The sequence below is a fragment of the Pomacea canaliculata genome, linkage group LG9, assembly GCF_003073045.1.
Source record: "Pomacea canaliculata isolate SZHN2017 linkage group LG9, ASM307304v1, whole genome shotgun sequence".
NCBI lineage: Eukaryota > Metazoa > Mollusca > Gastropoda > Architaenioglossa > Ampullariidae > Pomacea > Pomacea canaliculata.
Genome location: NC_037598.1, coordinates 16351623 through 16374419, shown reverse-complemented (window position 1 = coordinate 16374419; position 22797 = coordinate 16351623). Strand labels below are relative to the sequence as shown.

At 39.6% G+C, this 22797-nt stretch overlaps 1 protein-coding gene across 1 annotated transcript; it reads right to left on the bottom strand.

The window, feature by feature from the left end:
* Positions 1-661: 661 nt before the first annotated feature.
* Positions 662-22698, bottom strand: LOC112572200 (germinal-center associated nuclear protein-like). Its single transcript, XM_025251767.1, has 31 exons — positions 21963-22698; positions 21184-21833; positions 20958-20988; positions 19397-19519; positions 18501-18599; positions 18002-18204; positions 17007-17181; positions 16508-16795; positions 15638-15736; positions 14759-14901; positions 14521-14592; positions 13717-13866; positions 13132-13403; positions 12637-12865; positions 11836-12039; positions 10710-10815; positions 10380-10501; positions 10038-10195; positions 8983-9147; positions 8410-8623; positions 7869-8011; positions 7341-7576; positions 6919-7088; positions 6420-6623; positions 5081-5350; positions 4179-4340; positions 3339-3468; positions 2907-3099; positions 2485-2641; positions 2074-2188; positions 662-1569 (listed from the first exon to the last, which is right to left on the bottom strand). Exons 1-31 carry the CDS (start codon positions 22696-22698, stop codon positions 929-931), a joined length of 6660 nt encoding a protein of 2219 aa, XP_025107552.1. The 3' UTR covers positions 662-928.
* Positions 22699-22797: the final 99 nt, after the last annotated feature.

Genomic DNA, 22797 nt, shown 5'->3' with positions numbered 1-22797 from the left:
AAAGTATTCTTTGCACTTTCTCAAAGACGTTCTTATTTTTTCGCTATTGTGGAAGAGGTGCCGGTGTAGTCCAGAGAGACGAGGCTCCAAAGTCTGGCCGTTAGCCCCCATGACTGTGAACCTAGCTGTGGACCTGAAAGTGCTGGTTTGAGACCTGTGGATGGAAAAATCTCACGGCCCCCCAGCATTTGTTCAGCTCAAATGGCGGCAGGAGGGTTGGGTCCCGCCTTCTACATGCCGTGCCCTAGACACAGTGAACCACTTACATTCACTGCGGCATCTGGTACAGGCACTGCCCGCCTCCCTGCCGTGTGAGGCATGTAGATGTCTTCAGAAAGAACACAGAGGGCGCTACAGTGTGTTACAATGTAGAGTCGCTGTGGTGCAACAGTAGCAACCTTAACCAGAAGAAATACTTAGGGGAGATTCATGCAAGGAAGCTCTGTTGAGTCTTCACATCAAGTGGAGGCTGCAGCATCTTCATGACGACACAAGAAATACAGACACATCAAGTCACAGACCATTTAGTGGCAGGACAACTGGTACAATCTCTCTCTCATACAATGACAGACTATTTAGTGGCAGGACAACCAATGCAATCTTCTCTCTCTCACATACTCTCTCTTCTTCCGTCCCTCTTTACACTTAAAAAGATATGCGATTTACTGCCATGGAGCTTTATTATCCTTACATGTAAAAACATGTCTTTTCATACTGATACTTTCTGATCACATTTCCAAAGAAAAAAGTAATCATAAGTTTAACACTGTCTTCTTGATGTTGGATGGTATTTATAACATTTATTTAGAAAATTTGTCTTTAGCTTGTCACTGACAGCACCACAGAAAAAAGGGTCCTGGCAAAGGTTGACAGGTTCACTCACTGTCATCATGCACAGATAAGCTAGTGTCAAGCGCCCCCTGTGACCCTAAGTATCCAGAATCATCTGGAGGCGCTTCTCGTAGAGCTCACTGGCTTGTCTTTGTGAAGCAATGCTTTCCCTCAGGCTCTCTATTGACTGTTCCAGCGGTAAGCTACTGGTTAGTTCATCCTGCAGCACCGCTGCCTCCCCAGCCTGCACCGTGCTGGACACAAGGCCAAGTGCAGCTGCCGATGGTGTCTGCACAGTGTCTCTGGCAAAGATGTGAGAAGTGTTGATGGCAAGATGCCTGCTGTTGCTGGATGCTGGAGACCAAGCATTAACTTGGGGAGAACGACAATGCAGCCTGGTGCTGGTGGAGTATGCTGGAGTCAAATGTCGAGACCAACGGGTAGACATGTCTGCAGGACCTGTCAGCGTGTTCTTCAGGAACTCTTCGAACTGATGTGACCTGCGCTTCTCTTCCTCCATCTGTGACGCGAGTCTGTGGGAGAGGTCAAACACCTCACTCAAGTCTGTATGATGCCCACATTCTACCTGCAGGTTGTCATGCAGTATCCACCGGTCTTCCTTCACCTGCTCTCGGTCATCATCTGCTCTGTCCTCTATCAAGCAGTTGTTATTGAAGGAGGTGTTAGCGTCGTCATCTGACATCACTTCTTCATCACTATCACTGAATGCTGAAACATCTGTAAGAAGTAGAACATCACACTATGCATACGTTTATGTAAGCTGAAATACTACATCAGAATATGCATGTATTTATGATACAGAAGTGTTTATTTTTCTTTTTTGTGCAGCATACTGTCTGTATGTCTCAATATTCACCTTTGCAACAACTATGACTGCTGGTGATGTTACAATACTCAGCCAAACCTTGTTAGTTTATGAGCCTCAAAATCTGACAAGTTAAATCTGTGAGGTGTCAGATGACAATGTACTGTACACCATGCCCTGCTTGCAAATTATGAGGGTGAGAAGACAGACTAGCAATCTAGGCAGAGGACACAACAGGAAATATGCTCCTAGCATGAACATAGTAAGAGGCAGGTATGGCAAGATGTCTGAACAACAAGGTTTGAATTCAATTAACATGCCTTCATTAGCAGTCAATACCATTTCTTTAATTTTATTAAGATTCACAGTGCAAAAACATGGCACAGTTCTTTAGTTTTATCAAGATCACAACAGACCTGTGGTTTCAGTGTCAAGTAAAGCCTGCACCCAGGTCCCAGGGGGTTCGAACTCTGTCATCTCTTGTTCTTCATAGAAGACCCGCACGTCTGATGATGAAGTATCATCTTCCTGCTTATTGTAGAACACAAAGGTTGGTCAAACAATCCGCAGTCTCATGTATAATAGCAGCCAGAAGTCACTGATAACGCAGTCAACAAAATAATCGCCATGTATACCATTCCATCATGGCACACAGGCAACACAAAATCCTGCAATGTTATTTAAAAAGTACACTCTGCCCAAACAATGGTCATTCAAAATTATACACAATTATTAATCACTATTTTATACTAATAATGATGATATACATTACAATTAGTAATCAGGTTCTTGGTCACTAGACAAAACATTATGTGGCATACACATACCTTCCAGCAGAGGGTTTCCAGTCGGAAGTTGACGCAGGCCATCACAATATCAGTCCAGGGGGCACTGACATAGGTAGGGGTGCAATAATCTTCAGTATTTGTCAGGCTACATAGGTTGTCAAAATCCATGCAAGTATGTGCCAGCAAACGTGATACCCTGCCACAGACAGCATACACGTCCCAAGCACATACAAAAATAATATCCTGACAGACTACATCTTGTCCCAATATATACATGTATATATTGGTTACACCCACAAAATGAACACATCCCATGTCCCAACACGACAGCTTGACACAAACAAAACACATCTTCTATTTTAAGTCCAAGCACACGCAACTCATATTTGCTACAATGCAATGGAAGCTAAAACTGTGTGACAAAAATTTAAACAAGGGGTAGGGTTAGAGCAGTTGCACACCTGGCAGTGAGGGGGGCAGAGGGACTGGTGCTGCTGCAAATGCCTGAAACAAAAGTCCACACATCACGACACACATGTATCCAGTCTGTTGCTGATCTATCTTCATAGTGAAACCATGGCAGTCGCAGATTGGTTATCAGCTGGTAGATGTCTGCAAGGTGACTTCTACTGTTCCAGTTGTTGTAAGGCAAACCTTGAAAACCAGGAGAAACAGAAATGGATAATATAACCACATTTACACAAGAATAATCATACATTTCCATCAGTACCTGATTAAAAAACTTTTTTTTCTATGGTGTGAAAACTGACAAACTGCAACCAGCAAGAGTATTCTTAATTGGATCATAAATTTAAAACAAATCTGTAGAAACAATTTAATTCCACATTGTCAGTGAACATTATTTAAACAATAACAATAACTATTTAATATACCCTCGCACGGTGTTCTATCAGAGACAAACTCTGGGGCAGGCCATGAGATGGCTTGAAGGGATGGAGATGTCACAGCTAGCGCCATGTGATCCAGCACGCTGTTGTACAGGCTGATAAGAGTGTTGGGAGACTGATCAACAGAGAGAATAAGGTACTATTTAGAACATGATGTCTGATGTATGCCAAAGCATCACAACATGGCCACAAACATCACTCAACCTATATTGATTGCTGAGAGAATCTGTATATCCCAATACTCACACATGGATGTTCTGTCTTCACTTAGAGGAAGTGAGCTCATCAGACTGTACCTCACCTCAAGTAATGACACTAAAAATACAGCAGCCTAAAAACACAGCCCTGTGTCCACTCTAAAAGCTATCAGCACCCTTTGTACACTGATCAGCGAGCTGTTTTAGCAACTGAAGACATCATCATTACAGCATAGAACCCCAACTGTTGTCTTCTGCTTCTCTTAGTGTTTGAAAGATCTGGTTAGTGAGATAAAAACCTTGAAACACTGACATTCTCACCTATGCACAGAAAGACATCCGATCCATAATGCTACCTAAAACACACACCCAATGTATGCTTCCTGCTTTCCCACTGGCTACACATGGGCCTCCGTGTACTAACATGACATCACAAAGCTGACCTCTTTCACACACATCCATCTTTAACACATCAAGGCCAGCCTTCATCTTTGATTCTAATCCCCAAGTATGTAAAAAGCTGAATTATTTTCCAAAAAATCATTTAAAAGTAAACTCAACAGGAAGATAAATTAAATGTGGCACTCAGTGCCCCGATGATTATGGTTATAAATGTTATGATGATCACCTGGTGCAGCTTCCCGTGCAGGCGCCTGATGTGAAGGTCTTGCAACACCGGTGTAAAGAAATGCTCAGCCAGCAAATCTTCTACTAGTTGTCCCAAGCTGCAGCTCTGTAAGCAAGGTGGTTCTGGAGCTTGTGCAGCCATCCACTGGACTGCCTCCATCAGCTACAATAACACACATTCTGCCTCCATCAGCTACAATAACATGCATTGTGTCTCCGTCAGCTACAATAACACACATTCTGTCTCAATCAGCTACAATAACATGCATTGTGCCTCAATCAGCTACAATAACACACATTCTGCCGCTGTCTGGGCCATGCTACAAGCTTTTCTCTGCCTTACCCTTCTCCTCCCCTTTAGACAGAAATACATAGTACAGCACACTCCAGTGTTTTCATTTACATCTCAGTTTTCTTCCTTTAGGTACTTTTATTACTTCTATATTATTTTTCTGGTCAGGAAATAATAGACTGACACTCATCTGTAAACTTCTTGCAATAACAAATCCATGAATCGTTAATCAAAACAACTGTATTCTTAGATCTAATGTAGAGCAAGAAAAACAAAATAATCATGGGAGAGCTTTCAGCAGGTAAGAAACATGGCAGGTTTTGACCATAACATACTTGCATCTGTTGCTGCTGTATTTAGTGAACTCTGAACACATGCAACAGCATGAATATATCAGAATGACAAGGTATTGGCTCTACCTAAAGGCAGAAGTGTGTAACACGACAAAGGGATGGCTGCAATATACCATGACAGTTAGACAAACCCAGTTAGCTATACGCAGCTGTGGATAAAGGACTGGCTGCAATATACCTTGTATCCCTGTAACAGTGGACAAAGGGGTGGTTGCAATAAATAGGTGACAAGAAGACAGAACAGCATGTAATGTGTACCTGCGAGTGAAGGACTGGTAAGGTGACAGCTTCGCTGACCGGATGCCCAGGTTTGACAGGCAGAGCAGCAACAGCCACCTGAGACACAAGTCCCTGCTGCATGAGATTTCCCAGACCCAGTCTGGCCAGCACCACCTCTGCTGCAGCAGTTGTGATCCCCACAGAGGTGTCAGTAGTGCAAGGCATAAGTAATAATAGCGGCACAGCAGGAACCTTGGGCTTAGCCTTCAGAACCTTGTCCAGTTGCTGGCCAGAGGCCTTCCAAACAGTCTGTCCAACACAATTAGTTTGAATACATGAAAGTTTCTATTAGAAAAATTAATAAAGAATTTATATAGGGCAGTAATGACAGCAATGATGATAACTGGTGTTGCTGATGCTGAATGTAGTGATGATGGCAATGAGGATGTCATTACTGATGATAATGGTGATCAATAATAATAATGAGGTATTTATAAAGTGCACATTGTTGCTACAGCAGTTCAGGGCGCAGACATGAAAATATAATCACTTGCACAAGCATACCTACACACACTATGGGAGAAGAAAGTTTTGTGAGACTTTCTGAAGGAAGAAAGAGTAGGTTTCCAGTAATGTGGACCAAATGTAAGAAGCTTAATCCAAGAAATGCAAAGCCTGAGGGGATTGGTGCTTTATGCTGTGCCAGCAACTAAGGGCAAATCCTGAGGTGATCAGACAGAAAAGAAGCAGAGAGAATGAGGTGGTGTTTATTTGAAGTGAGCTGGATAGGTAGGTGGGGACAGAGACATTAAAACACTATTAACAGGAAGTTAGTAATGCATTTAGAAACTGGGAGACAGCAGACTACTGTAAGGAGGAGTGGTATGATCAGTTTGATTCTTATGGAAAATAGATTGGCCACATTGTGGAGCATATGGTAAAGTCGGTAAGGCTAGCAAAAAGAGTTACAGAGGGAGATGTCTTCGGATCTGGCTAATGCATTGGAGATGAGAATAGCATGACTTAGCGGTATGGAATACAAATTGATGCTTGGACAGAGTGTTGTCAAATATGACATCCAGTACAGTCATAAGTAGGAATAGTAATACTGTCAAGCAGGAGAGAGAGAGAAAGCTGAGCAAGATTTTGGCAAGTGACAATAATACTGTGCCAATATGGCAATATAAAAAATATAAACCTGATGATCATTAATCTGAGGTTATGATAAAACACATACATATATCATGATGACAACTGTAAGAAATAGGGTGACAAACAGCAGGAGTACTCAAAATGAAGAAGAAGACACAAAATGAAGAAGAAGACAAAGTGGTTTTCTGTGAGATACTTCACAGTGACAGCAGAGAAAATTGCTCACATCATCTGTTGTATCTTGGTGTGGCAACAGAAACATGATGGCACTGCTGCCCTTAGCAAGAGACTTGAGATCACATGCTGCAGTCTGCGTGCTGTCATCACCTGGGTCTGGTAGAGTGGTGCGAACACAGACACTGACTGACTGAGGTGGCATGTTTTTGTCATCAGATGTTGGAAGAGGTACTCTGTATAAACTCAATATGCCCTGCATTACACATGTACAGTTTAGTAAACAGGATTTCAAATTAACAAAACCATTGCTTGCAGACTGAACAGTTTTATAAATAAGTGTTCTATTAGTTACAAGTTAATATGTCAAATAAAGATTCAAAATGACACAGAATTAGTCCATTGGTATGTGAAGGCTGCTGTAACACTGGAAAATACAAGGCAAAGATTTGGTTGATGGCTCTTCCTGTAAGTGATGAATGAATGCCTATCAAAACAACACTGATTCTGTAGCTACTTTATGAAGAATGAATACTTATTGAATATCTCACCTTCTCTAAATCCTGTTGTCCACCACCATAAGAGAACTTTGCACAAAGCCACTGACTAAGAGTTCTGGACACATCCTTCAGCCACTCCTTGTGCGGGTCACCCTCTCTCTCCCATCTCAATGCTACCTTTTCAGGAAGTAATAGCAGAAGTTTCCAGTAAATGTGTTCCCCTGTTGAGACACACCATGAGACAATGAGATCTTTTTCTTGCTCCAAAGATTATTCTAGGACTTCAAAAACAGAGGCCCATAGATCTTCTAGACTTGGAAAAAAAGAGTAATAATAAAAAACAGGAACATAATGTATGTATAACACAGTGAAAAGTTAATAACATTAAAAAAAAATGAAGATGTAAATGAAATTAATCAAACTCCCTTCTTGAAATTGATATTGCACAAAGGACGTTTGATACTTTTGCTCACTAGCATACATAATGCCCCTGTACATTACGCCATTGTGCTGCCTTACCCTGAAGTCCTCTCTGTGCCACTGCTGGACACAGGAAGTCAAAGGCTTCTTCAAAAGGGATGAAAGCTGCAGAGGTTGCCAGGCTCGTGTGCGCTGCAGATTTCGGAGTAGAGAGGCAAGAGACAGATGGGCTGTAAGTGTCAAGGACTGTCTCTCACTTTCCAGAGGACTAAGCAACGTCAGACAGGCCCTGTTACATTGTTTCAAATGTACGATGGCTGGTACAAGGAAAAGTCATGGAGAAAATAACGATAAAAGCAGTCTCTGTACATACCCATATTACACAGTTTGGATGCATACTCACGTAACAGTTTCAGTACATACCAACATTACAACAGTTTCAGTGCATGACAGTTTTAGTGCATACTCACATTACATTCATACATGAGACTTTGGCAGCATTTACACCACAGAATATTAGTGAAGGCATTTATGTCACTCTGGTCAAATCATCAATAGGGGAAACCACAAAATTTCCAAACCTTCTATTGACCAGAAAGGACGCTTTATGCGGCAGGAAAGGAGAAATGTGATCTGGTCGATCAGGCATAAGGTTCTGCAGCATGCGATCTGGTGGGATCATTGAGGGTGCACTGGGGAACTCCAGCATTGAATGTTTCTGACGCTGCCGTAGTATATGCCTGAAAAATAATAAGTCGCTGTGTAATCATGTAAAATCTTGCCCTGTAAGCATTTAACAACATTTACTGATTTTACATTTATTTTAAGTCACAGAAAGTATCTGACAAGACTGACTGGTCAGTGTATCTGACAGTTTACTGGTTCTACATGTATTCAGTCATTCTGACAGCCACACTAACAGAAAAAGTTGAACACACACTTCAAGCCACACTGACAAGCTGCTCATCAGCCTCTACATCTCTAATATGATCTCTTCATATCTACAGTCTTATATCTTCACCTATCTCTACAGTATTGTACAAGCCTTCTCACATCTTCCTACAGCATTAACAACTCTTCTCCTTCGTCTCTACAAGCCTCCTATGATAGTAATTATCTCACCCTTCTCCACAATGACAAGAATCTGGCCATTGTTTTCAGCTCCATTGCTTTCTGAAGATCAGATAACAACTGTAGACGCTGCACAACATCCACAGAGTAGATGGTGTTGACCACCTCTGAGGTCAGCTCATCTGTCACCTCTGTCAACAGCTCAGTCATTGTCACATCCACACATCGGTTCTCCCGCTCAATTCGGTCACGTTCTCTCGCCTCCCTGCAACACATCAGAATTTAATGGCTGAAGTCTGTGTTGGATTTTTTGGATGCAATGCAACTTGCATACTGCTGCACTGTCACCTATCCCTTCAGATTTTTGTTCATAAAAAATGTGTGCCTCAGCTTGCCAGCATCTTTCAGACTACATGGTGATATATCTCAAAAAGAAAAGACTTCATCTTGATAAAAAGTATTTTACAGTTTGGATGTAATATTTTTAAGATCCCTTAGTTTTTGTCCATTATAGCTATTTATTAGATAAATTTTGACATCAATTAATCTTAGGCAAGACCTACATTGCCTGATTTCCTTAAAGAACTCGTCAATGTTAAGAGAAGACAGAGCTAAACAGCTTACCTCAAATGAGTATCTGCTATCAACGCCATCTCTTCTTGTACTGTGCTAGTAATCAGTGAGTTTGCAATCTCATCTACAGCTTGCTCCCTCCTGTCTCTGTCTTCTGCTGCTGCCCTTTGCTGTTGTTGGCTGTGCTCAGCTTGCAGCACACCATCACACACCTCCCTGAGAAGACACATCCTTTCCTTTATCTCAACACAAGACAAATGTACCACATAACCAGGGCCACCAAAAGCTGCCATGAGCCTTGGGGCAGATGATCTTTCCAGCCCCTCGTATTAATCATTAGTTGTAATCATTATTTTTCTAGTAAATAACAGTATATAATTCAACTGATAGTATCTACATTTCGCTTAGTAACTTAAAATAGACACAAACATTAGGAAAAATGTACACAACAAAGATCTACTCCACTGAATGAGATGAACATTTTAGAGCTGTGTACATGTAGGTGGTCATAAATGATTGAAAAGAGAAAAATGTCACTAGTGGATGTGAGAAACTTCACAGATTAGAGAAACAAAATTAAAAACAATACAAGGTTTATACCTTCATCCTAATGCATGTGTTATGTCCCAGTTTTGGGAACAATTATTGGAGGTAGTAGTAACTCTAGTAGTGCTGATGCCTGCACTTTACATTCTTTGAAGTCTAGTTTTATTTGTTTTCCTTGTGTTTTTTTCCTTTTTTACTTTTGTTTAAAAGAAACAAGAAATAAATTACTGACCAAGCCAACACCCCTTCCTCTCGTCAGGTAAGGTAAAGGTCATCCCCTAACCTTTTCAGATCATTGGGGTGTGAGGTGTCAGAGACCTCACTTTTCTCAGGGCCAGCTGTATGTGAGGGCGATGCTCATCTCCTCTCCCTTACCTTCCCCAACCCTCTATGGAGTCAGGTACCCATTCCTGCCAGCTAGGTTGACTGGGGGACGTTTGAACCAGCAAGCTCTGTTTGGATGCCAGCGGTCTAACCACTTGGCTATCCACTAACCCCCACCATCTTGTCAGGCCTTCACATGAATAACATATCTCTAATAATTAAGAAAGAACACTTACCGTGACATTTCCCTTAAAACTTCTTTAAGTATGTCATCGGTAAGGGAAACATCAAAAGACAGCAAGTAGTGTCTAGCTTCACAGAACGACCTAGAGACTTCATGTGCCATTTGATCAATAACTTCCCAGAACAGGTCCCTTGCAACTCCTTTCACTGCCTGCACACGACATAATTTTAAATTAATTCCAAAAATTAAAACAAGATTCACACTATTTATACTCTGAAGACTATACTACACCCTGTTAATTTCTTGCCAAGACATAACACACCCATGTAAAATGACCAAAATGACTGCAAAAACGACTGTGAGAATCGGTGAAGAAACTGTGATGCACCCTCACCTCATTGCTGATGACTACTCTGTTCTCAGCTACTGCTTCTGATGATGGTGTCTGTGATACTTTTGGTGGTAGGTATGGTTCCAGCTGTTGCTGGCTAGCTGCAATTTTGTTCTGTGTTTGTACTGAAAAAGGACAAAAAAGCCTGGAAGCTCTGGCAGAAGTGTACAGCTATGGACTAATGTACTGAAGAAGACTACCCTATACGCAACAATCAACATTCTGCATGAAAACGATTAGGCAGTAGCACCACAGATCATCCAATCTCAGTCACCAGTCAGAACAACCACTGAAAAGGAAGACCACTCTCCTCACTTATCAGGTGACCGTTACCTTCAAGGATGTCCTCCAGAGAGCCAATGAACTGGCCTTGACTGTTGAAGCTGCTATGGGGAGGAGGCATATGTAAAACACTTGGAAGTTGTTCTCCATTAATCACCTGTACACATACACAGATTTAAATATAAACATATGTATGTCTCTCTCACTCACACTTATAAACATGTTTGCACATGCACACACACAGCTCCTCCTCAAATCTCTTTTTTCAAAAGCTTTGAAACTGCATTCACAGAAGTGTTTTTGCCAGTAAATACATAATTTTCTAACAGCAGTTCTAGTAAAGAAATTCTCTCCATATAATCCTTAACCCTCCTAGTTGTTGCAAAGGCTACATAATGAGTAGCAGTGAGGAGTTTTGACTGTTCTATTATATTTACTTGTCATACCTACAACACATACAAATAAAAATGATTCATGTCGTGTCACAACTTTGTTTATTGCTCTTACAACATTTTTCATAGACTGAAAAAGTCAGCATGAGGAATTGAACAAATTACACTTGGTGCATTTACTGTGTAACTCTGAATGCTAGACCATTGATGGGCCTGTGGCCATCATTAGCAGCTTGAGCATAGTTGTCTCATGGAGTAGTGCTGAGTGTCTAAAGTTAAGAATCATTTGCAACTGATCTGTTCCCAGGAACTTGTCAGGAGGGCTAGATGGGAGAATTTGACCTAAGCCTACAGAGCTGGTATGGCTACAAGTTGCAGGATTATGAACCCATATAAAGGTATAGCCAAAGTGCAACAAGGAACTGATCATCCCACTTCTAGTCCTGCCTTTGTAATAAAACTAGTATGGCAACAGGACTTTCTTCACCAGAGGCTGCCAGAAGTTTCTTATATCCCTAACAGGTCAGAGTGAAGTGAGACTTATCAGGGTAAAGTATTGATTCTGATCTCTGTAAATTTCTTCTCCAATCATCAAAAGACCTCAAACTGTCAAAGTGTGATGGCGCAGAAAACTGAAGGATATTTCATGACCCACAAAAGCTTTTGCTCTTTAAAAGTCAGGTTCTCAACTTGCAATTTTCCACAAATTTGCTTCCCCCTAAGACTAATTACAGTACCAGTCTTTATGTTAGACTGTGACATGAACTTTGCGTGAGGACAAGTACCTCGCCAACAGACACATGGAGTTTGGACTCAACAAGCTCCTTTGCACGCCAGGCTGGAATGGAGCTCTCTGGCTCCACATACGCTACTCTGTCCAGCATCATCATGTCGGACCCATCGGTGGTCAGGCCATAGTTTGCACAGAACTCTCTTGTCTGCTCCTCATTCTCAAATGCCAACAGTCGCTTCAACTCTGACACCGGAAACTGCAAATAACAACAATGAATTACAATAATGACGCGTCCAACATTGTTGGCAACAAACGGTAGAGACTTTAGAGGCATTTATTATGACTTGAGAAAAGCGGTTATCATGACACTACTGACATTTGAGCAACATGTGAAAAACACACAAAAACAACAACTGACATCAAATAATTCTTCACTACTGTCAATGTTTCCCCCACTGCTTGTCACAGTCCCCCACTGCTTGTCATTGTCTCCAAATACATGTCATTTTCTCTCACTGCTTGGTCTTTAGCAACAGGGTGTTTGCAGGGTGTGTGTTTGTTTACTATTTATGTGCATGTTATAAACTGTTGCAATATTGTTCTATCTAGTATTGTGCATGTGCCTTTTTGTCCATGTGCCCGTGAATGTACAAACTCACGTGCATTATCTACAGCATTTCTGAACTTAAACAGTGCATTGAGTATAAAAGAGCTTTCCTTTCAAAAATGATTTCAATCATATATTTTATTACAGACAAAAAGATCCCTTGACAACTACAGCACACAAAACTTTACAACTACAGCACGCAAAACTTTACAACTACAGCACACAAAACTTCAGAAACAGACTTGCCGGCACTCGCTGTCTTGGGCCAATGGAATGAGCCGTTAGGATGATCTGCAGTGCCCGTGCCCGTACTTGATTAAAATAGCGATGCAGAATGCAAGCATTTAGAAATGATGCCGATTTCACTAGTCGAAAAAATCGGACATAATTGTTAGAGTTAAGAGCAGAGTAGGCTTTCACTGCAAATTCAATCTCTGGAGAATTCCTCACACTTGGTCTCAACTGCTGAATTTGCCTGAAACCCAGATATGAACTATTTTGTCCTCTCATATTTCATTATTCACATTATCATATTTCACAAACATTTTCATCATTTAAAAACAAAAATTCAAGACACAACTAATGAATGTGTGAAATTGTCGTGCATGTGCTTTTTTGCTGATGCATCATAGCTGAAAAATTATAAATCAATATAATAATTTTAATTAGTGAATGTTATGTTCCCTGTATTTCTGTGGAATGTTTTAGGCATCTTACTATTCATCAAAAAGTTCTACTAACCTTAGGGTATCTCCTTCATTAAGTTTCATCAGAACCATGTATGCTCGAAACTCAGGCTCACTGGAGCAAAAAACATTATGTTTGTTTTCTAGGTCTGCATATATCTCTCTTAGTGTCTGGAGGCATTTGGTCAGGTTTTCATTGTTGATCTTGGGGTCAAACACCATCATGTCTTCTTCACACAGTCGCTCGGAACAGTATATGTGGAAACGTGCACACTTTTCAATCAGTCCAGCCACTTCTATAGTGCACAACTGTTGCTGTGTTATATCCTGTACAAATATGCATTGGTTGTTTTTTAATATTTGAACTGCAATCTTAGATGAAAAGTCTTTGCATATCCAGAAACATTTTTCAGCCATTCAATCTCATAAATAAAAATAATGTAACCTGCGGTTTACAAAGTGTCATAGCTTTGCAAGCCTGCCGTACAATAATACATATTACATTCATTTAAAAATGCATTGTTTTCACAAATTAAAATGAGAAATAGTCAAGATAGTTTATGCCAAATACACAACCATGCTGTATAAGATGCACATCAATTCTGCCAAAATCTTATGGCAGTAATCAAAGTGATATTACCTTTCGAATACCACGAGTTCTGTTCCACAGGAAATCATACCATTCTGCCCACTTGCCATCTTCACCAGTCTTAGCAATCTCCTTCAGTAAGTACGTCATAGTCCTAACAAGCACTGGTAGCGGGCGAAGTTCATGAGGCAGAGGTTCCTCCTGTTGTACAAGATGTAAAGCAGTTTGATTTCAAAATGGTGATGGAAATTGAAAACGTAACAAGCACTGAAACAAGTTACATGTCCTGGGATACACTATGTGCTACACTCATGGCTAGACACTTTTTAGCATTTTTTACTACTTATACGTGTCAGCATCCTTTAAGCATAGAGAGGATATTTCAACACTTCATAAGCAGTCAAGATCAAATTTTTATCATAGGCTGACTCCTGTAATTCTTATATATCCAAAAGAAACAGGAAAGTGTTTACCAAAGGAAAAACAAGTGTCTGCAAGCCAAGAATACTGCATGTTCATGTATCCAAAACATTGGCAAGTATCTACACTCACCCACAAACATTCATCTAGTAGCAGTATCTTGCTTCTACTAAAATCAACAGGTTTGCACTCTGGCAATTAAAAATCATTTTTATTAAGAAAAGGGGAGCAAGCCATCACAGCAATACAATGTAACAAGGGTAGACTGCAATCATTTGGCAAATAAAAGATTTGGTGATGATGAAAATTTTCTGTTGTTCTGTTACTGTATTGCACTGGGACCTTTGTCTGTGACAGAAGCATCTACAGAAATCAACTATAGTACTGTACTGCTGCTACAGATGATGACAAGGGTGATAACAATGATGCACTAACCTGATCTGCAGAAGAACGGCTGTACTCCTTCACTGCCTTTGAATGATCTACTTGAGATGTAGAACCAGTCAACTATTCAAAATCAAAGAAACACCACCCCCCCACCATCAACAATGTAAACTGATGAGGGTTAGAAAAAGTACAATGTGCATGCAAACAAGTATACTAATGTTGTCCTTATTTCAAATTCACTGCACAAAGTATCACGTTACTTTTGAGAACAGGAGTAAGAACTGACTATGCTGGATCCTGGTATAATTTCATAGATGCTAAGTAGTCGCCCATCCTCTCTGTACAGACGCTCCTTTTCAGGACACATGTCTGGACAAGTCCCCACAAAAGCCTGAGAATGGATACTGCTGCTCTGCTTCTTGGTTCTTGCTGGTAGAAAGAAAAGTGGAAAAAATACTCATGCTCACAGCAAACCTTTCATATCTTGAAGTATAGCTACTTCTTTTTTCACGATAACGCATCATTTTAAGGCACTACTGATGGTAGAATGTTCGAAATTTGATAAGTTATTTCAAGAACACAAATTTCTACAGCCTGTACTACAGATGAGGGAATTCTTTTCATTTTCTTTCAATTAGGCATATTTAATAAATGTACTCTGATGGTCTTGTAATTCTACTCTTTTCCTGCTACGCACAGTAAATTTTCTAACCTACAAGACGTTCCAATAAGAATGCAATAATAATGTATAAATTATCTGTCTCTAGTGTTTTAAGGTCTGCAGACATGTCACTATATTATATGGATTTACCAGTATTTAATCAATAAAATATTTATCCTCTTTGAGCTTTCAGTCTTCATCCAATCCTTCAAAATATCACTGCCTCATCTCTCCTTATACAATAACAGTACGACAACAGTCACATGCTCACAATTATCAACACTAAATGACCACTGTGAGGTGGAATAAGATAACTTATATTGGTTACCATCACTTCATTACTTTGACAATACTTATTCCAGCAAAACACCAAAGCCTACTGGTTTCATAATTCATTTCAAACTGCCTCTTAAAAACACAGGTAAATTAATACACAATTCATTGTGAAGTAGTGAGTTACAGCATTCAAGTAACACTCACACAGTTACCTCTGACTTTCCTCACCTTGCCTGAGAAGCTTATCGCGGGTATCCAGAATACTGATTTTCTCTGCAGTGGTAGTGGCTGATGCTCTACGCAGGCTAGATAATGCAGCTTCAATATCTGTTGACAGTAACAGATTATTAGGGTGCCTCTTACTGACAATTATCTCCTAGATGCTGTGCAGCTGATATTTCACTGACTCAGAAATGAAAGGGTCAGATAGGAAAAATAGATAAGTATGTCAGGATATCTCTAAATAGGAAGTGGCAGTCAAAATTTTATTTCCTGTATATCACTTTGAAATTCATTTCTGTGCCCAACTGAAGGGGGCTGCCTTCTGGCAAGGTGTTGTTGAGGTCCTATGCTTCTCGAGAAAAAAAAGGACTAAACTAATCCCTTCAATGAAGATTATGAAAAATATACCCCCCTCCCAAAACAAAACAAAAATTTTGTGATCTTTATCAGATATGATTCTCCATTCCTGATCTATAAAATCGGCACACAGCATGGAGTTTTCCAGTGCTACTGTTCTCGCTTTTGTTTTGCCATCAAAATGCAAGCAAGTGTTGAAGTTGTTTGTTTTTGTCTTAAGCACACAGATCAATAAGTAGGACCCCTAAATAAAATACCAAATACAACCGTGGGAAGTCCAATCTTTAATACCGCGTATTTTTCTCATAATGAAATCAGAGGTTTCATGTACCAAAAAACAGTTTGAGAACACCGAGTTTTGGGGTTTGTGCATTTCTCTGTCTTACAATAGGTGACTACCTCTGTTTACTCTAAAATAAACAGCATTCCCGACATCTTATTAGAGAACAATTCAGAAGATGAGTTCAATATCTACCCATCAGCCATGACAAAAGCTGTAAACAAGAAGGAAAAACATACTGTAAACACTTTCTAGCTTGGCTTGTTTGACAGGAACTGAAGTAGCTTTAGAGGGTGATAGTGCTGGTTGTGGTGGTGGTGAGTAACGACTGGGGCCACCTGCACTGGATCCTTCAGCTGCCTGCACAGAATGTTTCTTTTCCCTTGGCCGACTGAGAACTTGGTAGTCCACATCATCTACTGAACCAGCAGTACCACCCATGATTGCCAGCTCTTCAGCTACAGATTTTGACAATGTCATTGACCTTTTCTGCAGCAGTGTTTGCCTGCTATCTTCAGGAAGACCTGCTGTAAAATACGGAGTTAAAAAAAAATGTTGGTGAAGTCTTACAGTTACTACAGTACTCCAACAAAGAAAAAGAGAAAAACTACTAACAGGAATTAAAACATATATCTACACACACACTGACACAAGCATTCATGCAAACACTGAATGACACACATATAAGCAAAGTATCCAAATCTAAAACTTTTTGTGTAGAAACAAAAGGCAGAATACCTCTTGTTGAAGATGAACTGGGCTTTGACGATACCTTGTGCGTACCGTGTCTCAGTTTAGATTCCTGTTGACTAACTGTCGACTTGTCTGATGAGGAAGATCTCCAGAATATGGACAGAGGAGGCTCATGGGGAGAAATAACTGCACCATGAGCTTTTGCATTAGCTGCATCTTCCTGCCAACAACAACACAAGCAAAACTGATGGATAAGATGGTGCGTATGCTACAGTACGTGGGTAGTTAATGGATGGATTGTTGACATGATGTAATGCCAAATCTGAGTAGTTGAACCTGCAGATAAATCAGCTAGATTTAACAAAATTCAAAGCACTACATCAACAAACAGTTGTTACAGTTGCGTTGATCTTAATTATTGGAGAGACTGACACTTTTACTGACTCAAGGGATAAGCAACTGTGCCAGATAGCTAACTCAATCTATGGAGCAAAATAGACTCAAAACATAGCTCAACAGGACATAGTGATGTATTGGGTCCAAGACAGACTCGACATCAGTTATAAATCTGATGTACTGGTATGCATATGCAAAATATAGATCATAGGTTGACTGAGCATTGTTTATTGATCTCAGAACAGCTTGTGGTGATAATGTTAGTGAGTTCTCACTTTTATACCCAAGATGTCAAAGTGGGATCTAGCTGATTAAATATGGGTCATTTATCTGAAAATCCTGATACAAGATGTAAATGGCATACTGTTGAGCTTGATGTCAGCACAATGTTCTCACTTCATATCACTTAAAACATAACCAACAATTTTTATTTTGGAGTTTCTAGGCATTTACAATTGAGAAAGTAAATAATATTTATGGTACTCACTGAATAAATGAGAAAATACCTTCATTCTTCCCCTAAAACATTGCCAACCCCCCTACCCACCAAAAAAATTGCATAATCTCATGCAAAGAAATCCAACCTGCTTAAAAATAAGGAAAGTAACTAATTTATCAGACTCAAGGTAAAAGTGATAACTGACATGACTTGTGAAGTCGATGGTGGCTGCCATCTTGTTAGGTGTCAAATGAATTTTTGTGATTTTACCAAACTTGGAAAAGTGGGATTGCAGAAAAGAGTGCTTGTTGTATTTAGCTGGTACACGCTTGCACACTATAGATGTCTTATTTTTGACATTTTCCAGAAGTGAAGACGATCTCCGTATGTTCCTCTTCTCTGGTGTGCCTGAAAACAAATTCTTCTTCATAATCAATCAAAAAGCAGCAGAGTTTTCTATACTTATGGTGACAATGACGTGCAATCATTCATAGGAATACCTACTGCAGAGTTAATGGTTCTATAAAAATGGTTTGATAAATTCAAATATTTAAAACTTCTAGCGATGTGTGACACTTTACTGAGGCAAGTACAAAAAGTTTTGTTTGGATGGATCCATAGCAAAATTTCTCTGAAAATCTCCAGAAAGAATTCTCTTAAACAAAAAAAAAAATATGTGATTATAGAGAAAAAGAAAAGCTTACAAGTACCAGAGTCAGATGACTGTAAACCAGTACTACTGCCTGCTTGTTGTATGTCTCTTGTTTCTGGTTGGCTAGACCGGCCTCTTTTGGTTTCTGTACCTTTTTAAAAAAATAAAACAAAAACAATCACTGTTTCTAAGATGGGAAAATACAATAAAAAGGAATTTGCTTATGTTATTCTTGAAAGCAAATGAAACAGTTACAGTAAAGCAATTGACCCACTTGTTCACAACATGAGCTTTTTTATAACTGCTTAAATTCAAAGTGCTTTGTATTGATCCCTATGGAGTTTCAGGAGATTAAGCTGCTGATGTTCATGAGATAAAGTGGGGTTCACTAAGCAGCAAGATGAGGTTAACAATAAGACAATTTCTTTGTACCTTTCTTGCTAAGGATAAATGAATTTTCTCTATTTGAATTTGGTACACAACTCAGATTTATAATTCCTGCTTTTGTTTTAAGCTTATAAATGTGTGGTTTTTTTTTAAACATAACTTGCTAAGCTTTAGGCAAGTCCAGCAGTTACAACCTGTGGTTATGACAACAAATGTAGCCACCAGATTTTTATTACAGCCCATTATAATACAATTTTTTAAATCCCTTCAAATGTTATAAAGCAATCAGAATGTTATGAAGCAATATCTTTTTCCCTAGTATAATAGTATTATAAATAAGCAAAATTGTAAATAATAAACTGTGTATCATCTACAATAAGCTCTCAGGAACTCAGTGCCCACTATTCCAATAGTACAAGAAACTAAAATGGAATTAAAACTCAGCGTCTTAAACAGATATAAAGATGTGGCACAAAAACTTAAATATAGATGATTGATCTGCCCTCTCACTGCAACTTCTATCAGTATCAAATATATTTGATAACTTATGTGAATTCTGACCATCATCTTGGTCTGCTGTTCTCTTGTGTCCACTCAGTGCAGCTGCTTGGACTGTGCTTTCCGTGGTCCCTGACAAACGAGAAAATTCTGGACCAGAAGAATGAGAAGCTGCTGATCCAGGTGCTGCAATATCAGTAATTAACTCTTTGTCATCTTCACTCTTTAACGTAGACAAATATCTTCAGTCATAGAGCTGCTGATTTTAAGCCATTCAGTTAAGGCATGCACAATGTCTATAGTTATTTAAACAGATATAATTATTCCACTTTTTATAATACACTTAGCCATTCACTGAACAACCACCTCCAGCTGTGCTTTTGTAAATCAGATAGATTTTCTTGGTTTTAAGTTTAGAAACGCTGATTGTGACTGGGCTAGTATTTTTTTATAACACATATATGATCCACAAATTTCAACATGTGATGTATAAGCCACCTTAACCGGAATAGCATTATAGACAATTATAAATGGAATGCCTCGTGCACATCCTTTGCATGCCAATTATAGCAATTTCAGCAAGAAATAAACTTACAAAAGTGACATTAAACATTTTATTCCTTCTCCCCTAGATGGGTATGGATCAATTGACATTATACATAATTAGCTTTATGGGGAAGGGGGGATGGTGTGTGAAAAAGGGAGATAATTATTGTTTGGTTTGGATGGAAAGAGAATTAAAGGGCAACATGAAGGTTCAGCAAAAATCCCTTTAAATAGAGCACAAATTATCACAAAAACAAAGTCCAGTGACATTTTATGACAAAGAGGCATGAGAAACATTACATTACTGCTTTTCTCTTAATCACACCTGGATATGTTGAGAAAACAGGAAGAAATGAATGGGTAGTATTTCTTAAAATAGCGTTGTCTGCATGAGCTTAATTCCATGAGGAAAGATGCAATGCTCCATAAAAAAACAGACCAGGACACAATGTGTTGTTGCTAAATGTTCTCTTTGACACTCAGATAGAGTTAGTTTGTACTCATTGCTATTTCCTAAAGATACTACAAATGGCAGTGGTAAAGATCAAGCGCCAGATATGCAAAATCGATGCTTTTCACACCGCTCTGGTCTACAAGTAACATTGTGACACAGTCACAAACACATCATAAGCCGTATTCTTTTCCAGCACAACTGGATCACTAGAAGAAATGCATAGATTTGCTGTTACAAATACTTCTCTTATGCAATAGAACTCTCTTGCGTAGCAGATATTTTTCTTCAATCTCGAAAATTTAGCCTAATTATATACTTATGTTTTGGGAATTATTTAAAATGCACTTAACCCGATCATAAAGAAAAAATGTTGCATTTGTGTTACCCTTTAAGGTCTCATGTGCAACGGGAGTGTCATAAGCACTTGCTAAGCAAATCAAAATAAACAAAAATCTCTTTATTAAATTACATTTCACTTAATTAAACAACACCTGAATTCAAGCCAAAGTAAGCTTGGGCTCTCCTTTACTTTCTTAATCATGTGTTAAACGTAATAATTAAGCCAACAAAAGTAATTAATAATCGATAAACTAATCCAGTTTCATTTTTTTATGGAGTACATACCTGAATTTAAGCTGAATGTAAACTTTCGGTTCTGTTTTTCCCTTTAAGGCACTGGTTGATTCAGATTCTCTTTTTCCTCCAAAAATGCTAGGACTGGCATTGGAGCTGGAAGAAGGAAATTTTCCTCCAAATATAGTGATCTCTGTCTTAAAAGATGGTTTTACTTCAAACTGTCTTTCTTTAGCAGCATCATCTGCAGAAATTTTTGTATTCCTGTGCATCAGACTGGATGACGGATTTGGGCAGTACGAGAATCATCTTTATCTGTATGCCGATAAAGTGCCATCCCAAAAGGAGGCTTCTGCTCTAAAGATTCTTTATCTGAGTTTGTTTGGAGAGTCCCAGTAGTTGCTCTAAATCCTTGCATGGATGAGTGACCTTCATGAAGTTTTGAGCCAGGAAAACTTCCTTTGTCAGTGTTTGATGCAGTATTCCATTTATTAAGAACAGCAGATTCTGAACCGAGTGATGACTTTGCTCCACCAAATACAGAAACTTCCGATTTGTTAACATTGCCAATGGCACCACCAAATATGCTGGATGAGCTCTTAGCTCCAAAATCTGGAAGACTGTTTCTGGACGTAAATCCTGTGGTGACAACTGGTATGGCTGTTGTAGTTGGTGTTGAAAAATCTAACTTCTCACTTGTGTTGAAGCTAAACCCACCAAAACCAACTGATCTGCTTCCTCCAAAAGAAGGGTTAGATGAAAACCCACCAGATCCTGATAATGAGGCTGAACCAGATCCTTGACCTGTGATGGATGTCAAGCTATTTGTCCCAAAGGCAGATTCTGGACCACCTGATTGCACACTAAACACATTACTACTTGATCCAGGCCCAAATCCTTTACTAAGAGACTGTGATGCACCTTGATCTGAAATCAGTCATTCCAGTACTAAAGGCATTTGATCCAGAAGCAGAGACTGCAGCCCCTGTTGTTCCAGAGCTTGATGTTATATCCTTGCCTCAGAAAAACTTGTTCCCGTACCAAACATCCTTCCACCTGACCCTGTGGTAACTTCCATGCTGTTTGATCCAAGCCGAAGTCCACTACTGGCTGCACCATTATCAGTACCTCTAAATCCTGTTCCACCGAAGCCAAATCCTGACCCTCCAATATTAGTTTCTGAGCCAAATCCTGTAGGGGTTGTTTTAAATTCTGATCCACCGCTGCTCACTCCTGACCCAAACCCTGTGCCACTGGGTCCAAAATTAAAACCTGTGTTACTTAACCCTGTGTTAGTATTAGAACCAAATCCTGACCCTAATCCAACTCCACCGACACTTTGTCCAAATCCAAACATTGTGTTAGTTGATCCAGAAGCAAACCCCGTGACACCTAAGGGTCCAGTACTCTGGTATAAATTTTCAGACATCAGAGGACTGGATTCACCTGCTGAAAAAGGGACAGGAAAAGTATTTTGTGAGTATGAACTGATCATCTGTGAGTCTGAAGTTCTAAATACAGACATCCCTGTCTGCATGCTTCCAAGGTTTCTTTCACTACTGACATTCCTTGCTACTCCAACTTCCCCAAGAGGTCCACTGGTAGCTGAACCTGGGACAGAGCTAAAACTTGGTACAGCTGGAGAACCAAACACTGATTGTCCAGATGATCGCAGTAAATCACTATATACTGTATTATTAGCTGTGTTAGATGTATTTAAGGAAAATCCCTGGGAGCTGGAAAATGCTGAAGGTGACTGCTGTCCAAAGCCAGATCCGTTGCTTCCCTCCATTTTTAAAGTAAAACCTCAATTGGGCTGGGTAAGTGGGTTGGCCATGCTGCAAATTAAATAAATCATACAAACAGTATTACAATATTGTTGAGCCTCTCT

Bases quoted from the DNA above. Each gene is read 5' to 3' on its own strand.
- LOC112572200 (XM_025251767.1), bottom strand. From the start codon at position 22,698: ATGGAGGGAAGCAACGGATCTGGCTTTGGACAGCAGTCACCTTCAGCA. The intron at 10,502-10,709 runs GTAACGGTCACC...GTCCTTTTTCAG, and splicing joins TCTGGAGGACATCCTTGAAG to TACAAACACAGAACAAAATT. The intron at 4,341-5,080 runs GTACACATTACA...GTGTTATTGTAG, and splicing joins TACCAGTCCTTCACTCGCAG to CTGATGGAGGCAGTCCAGTG.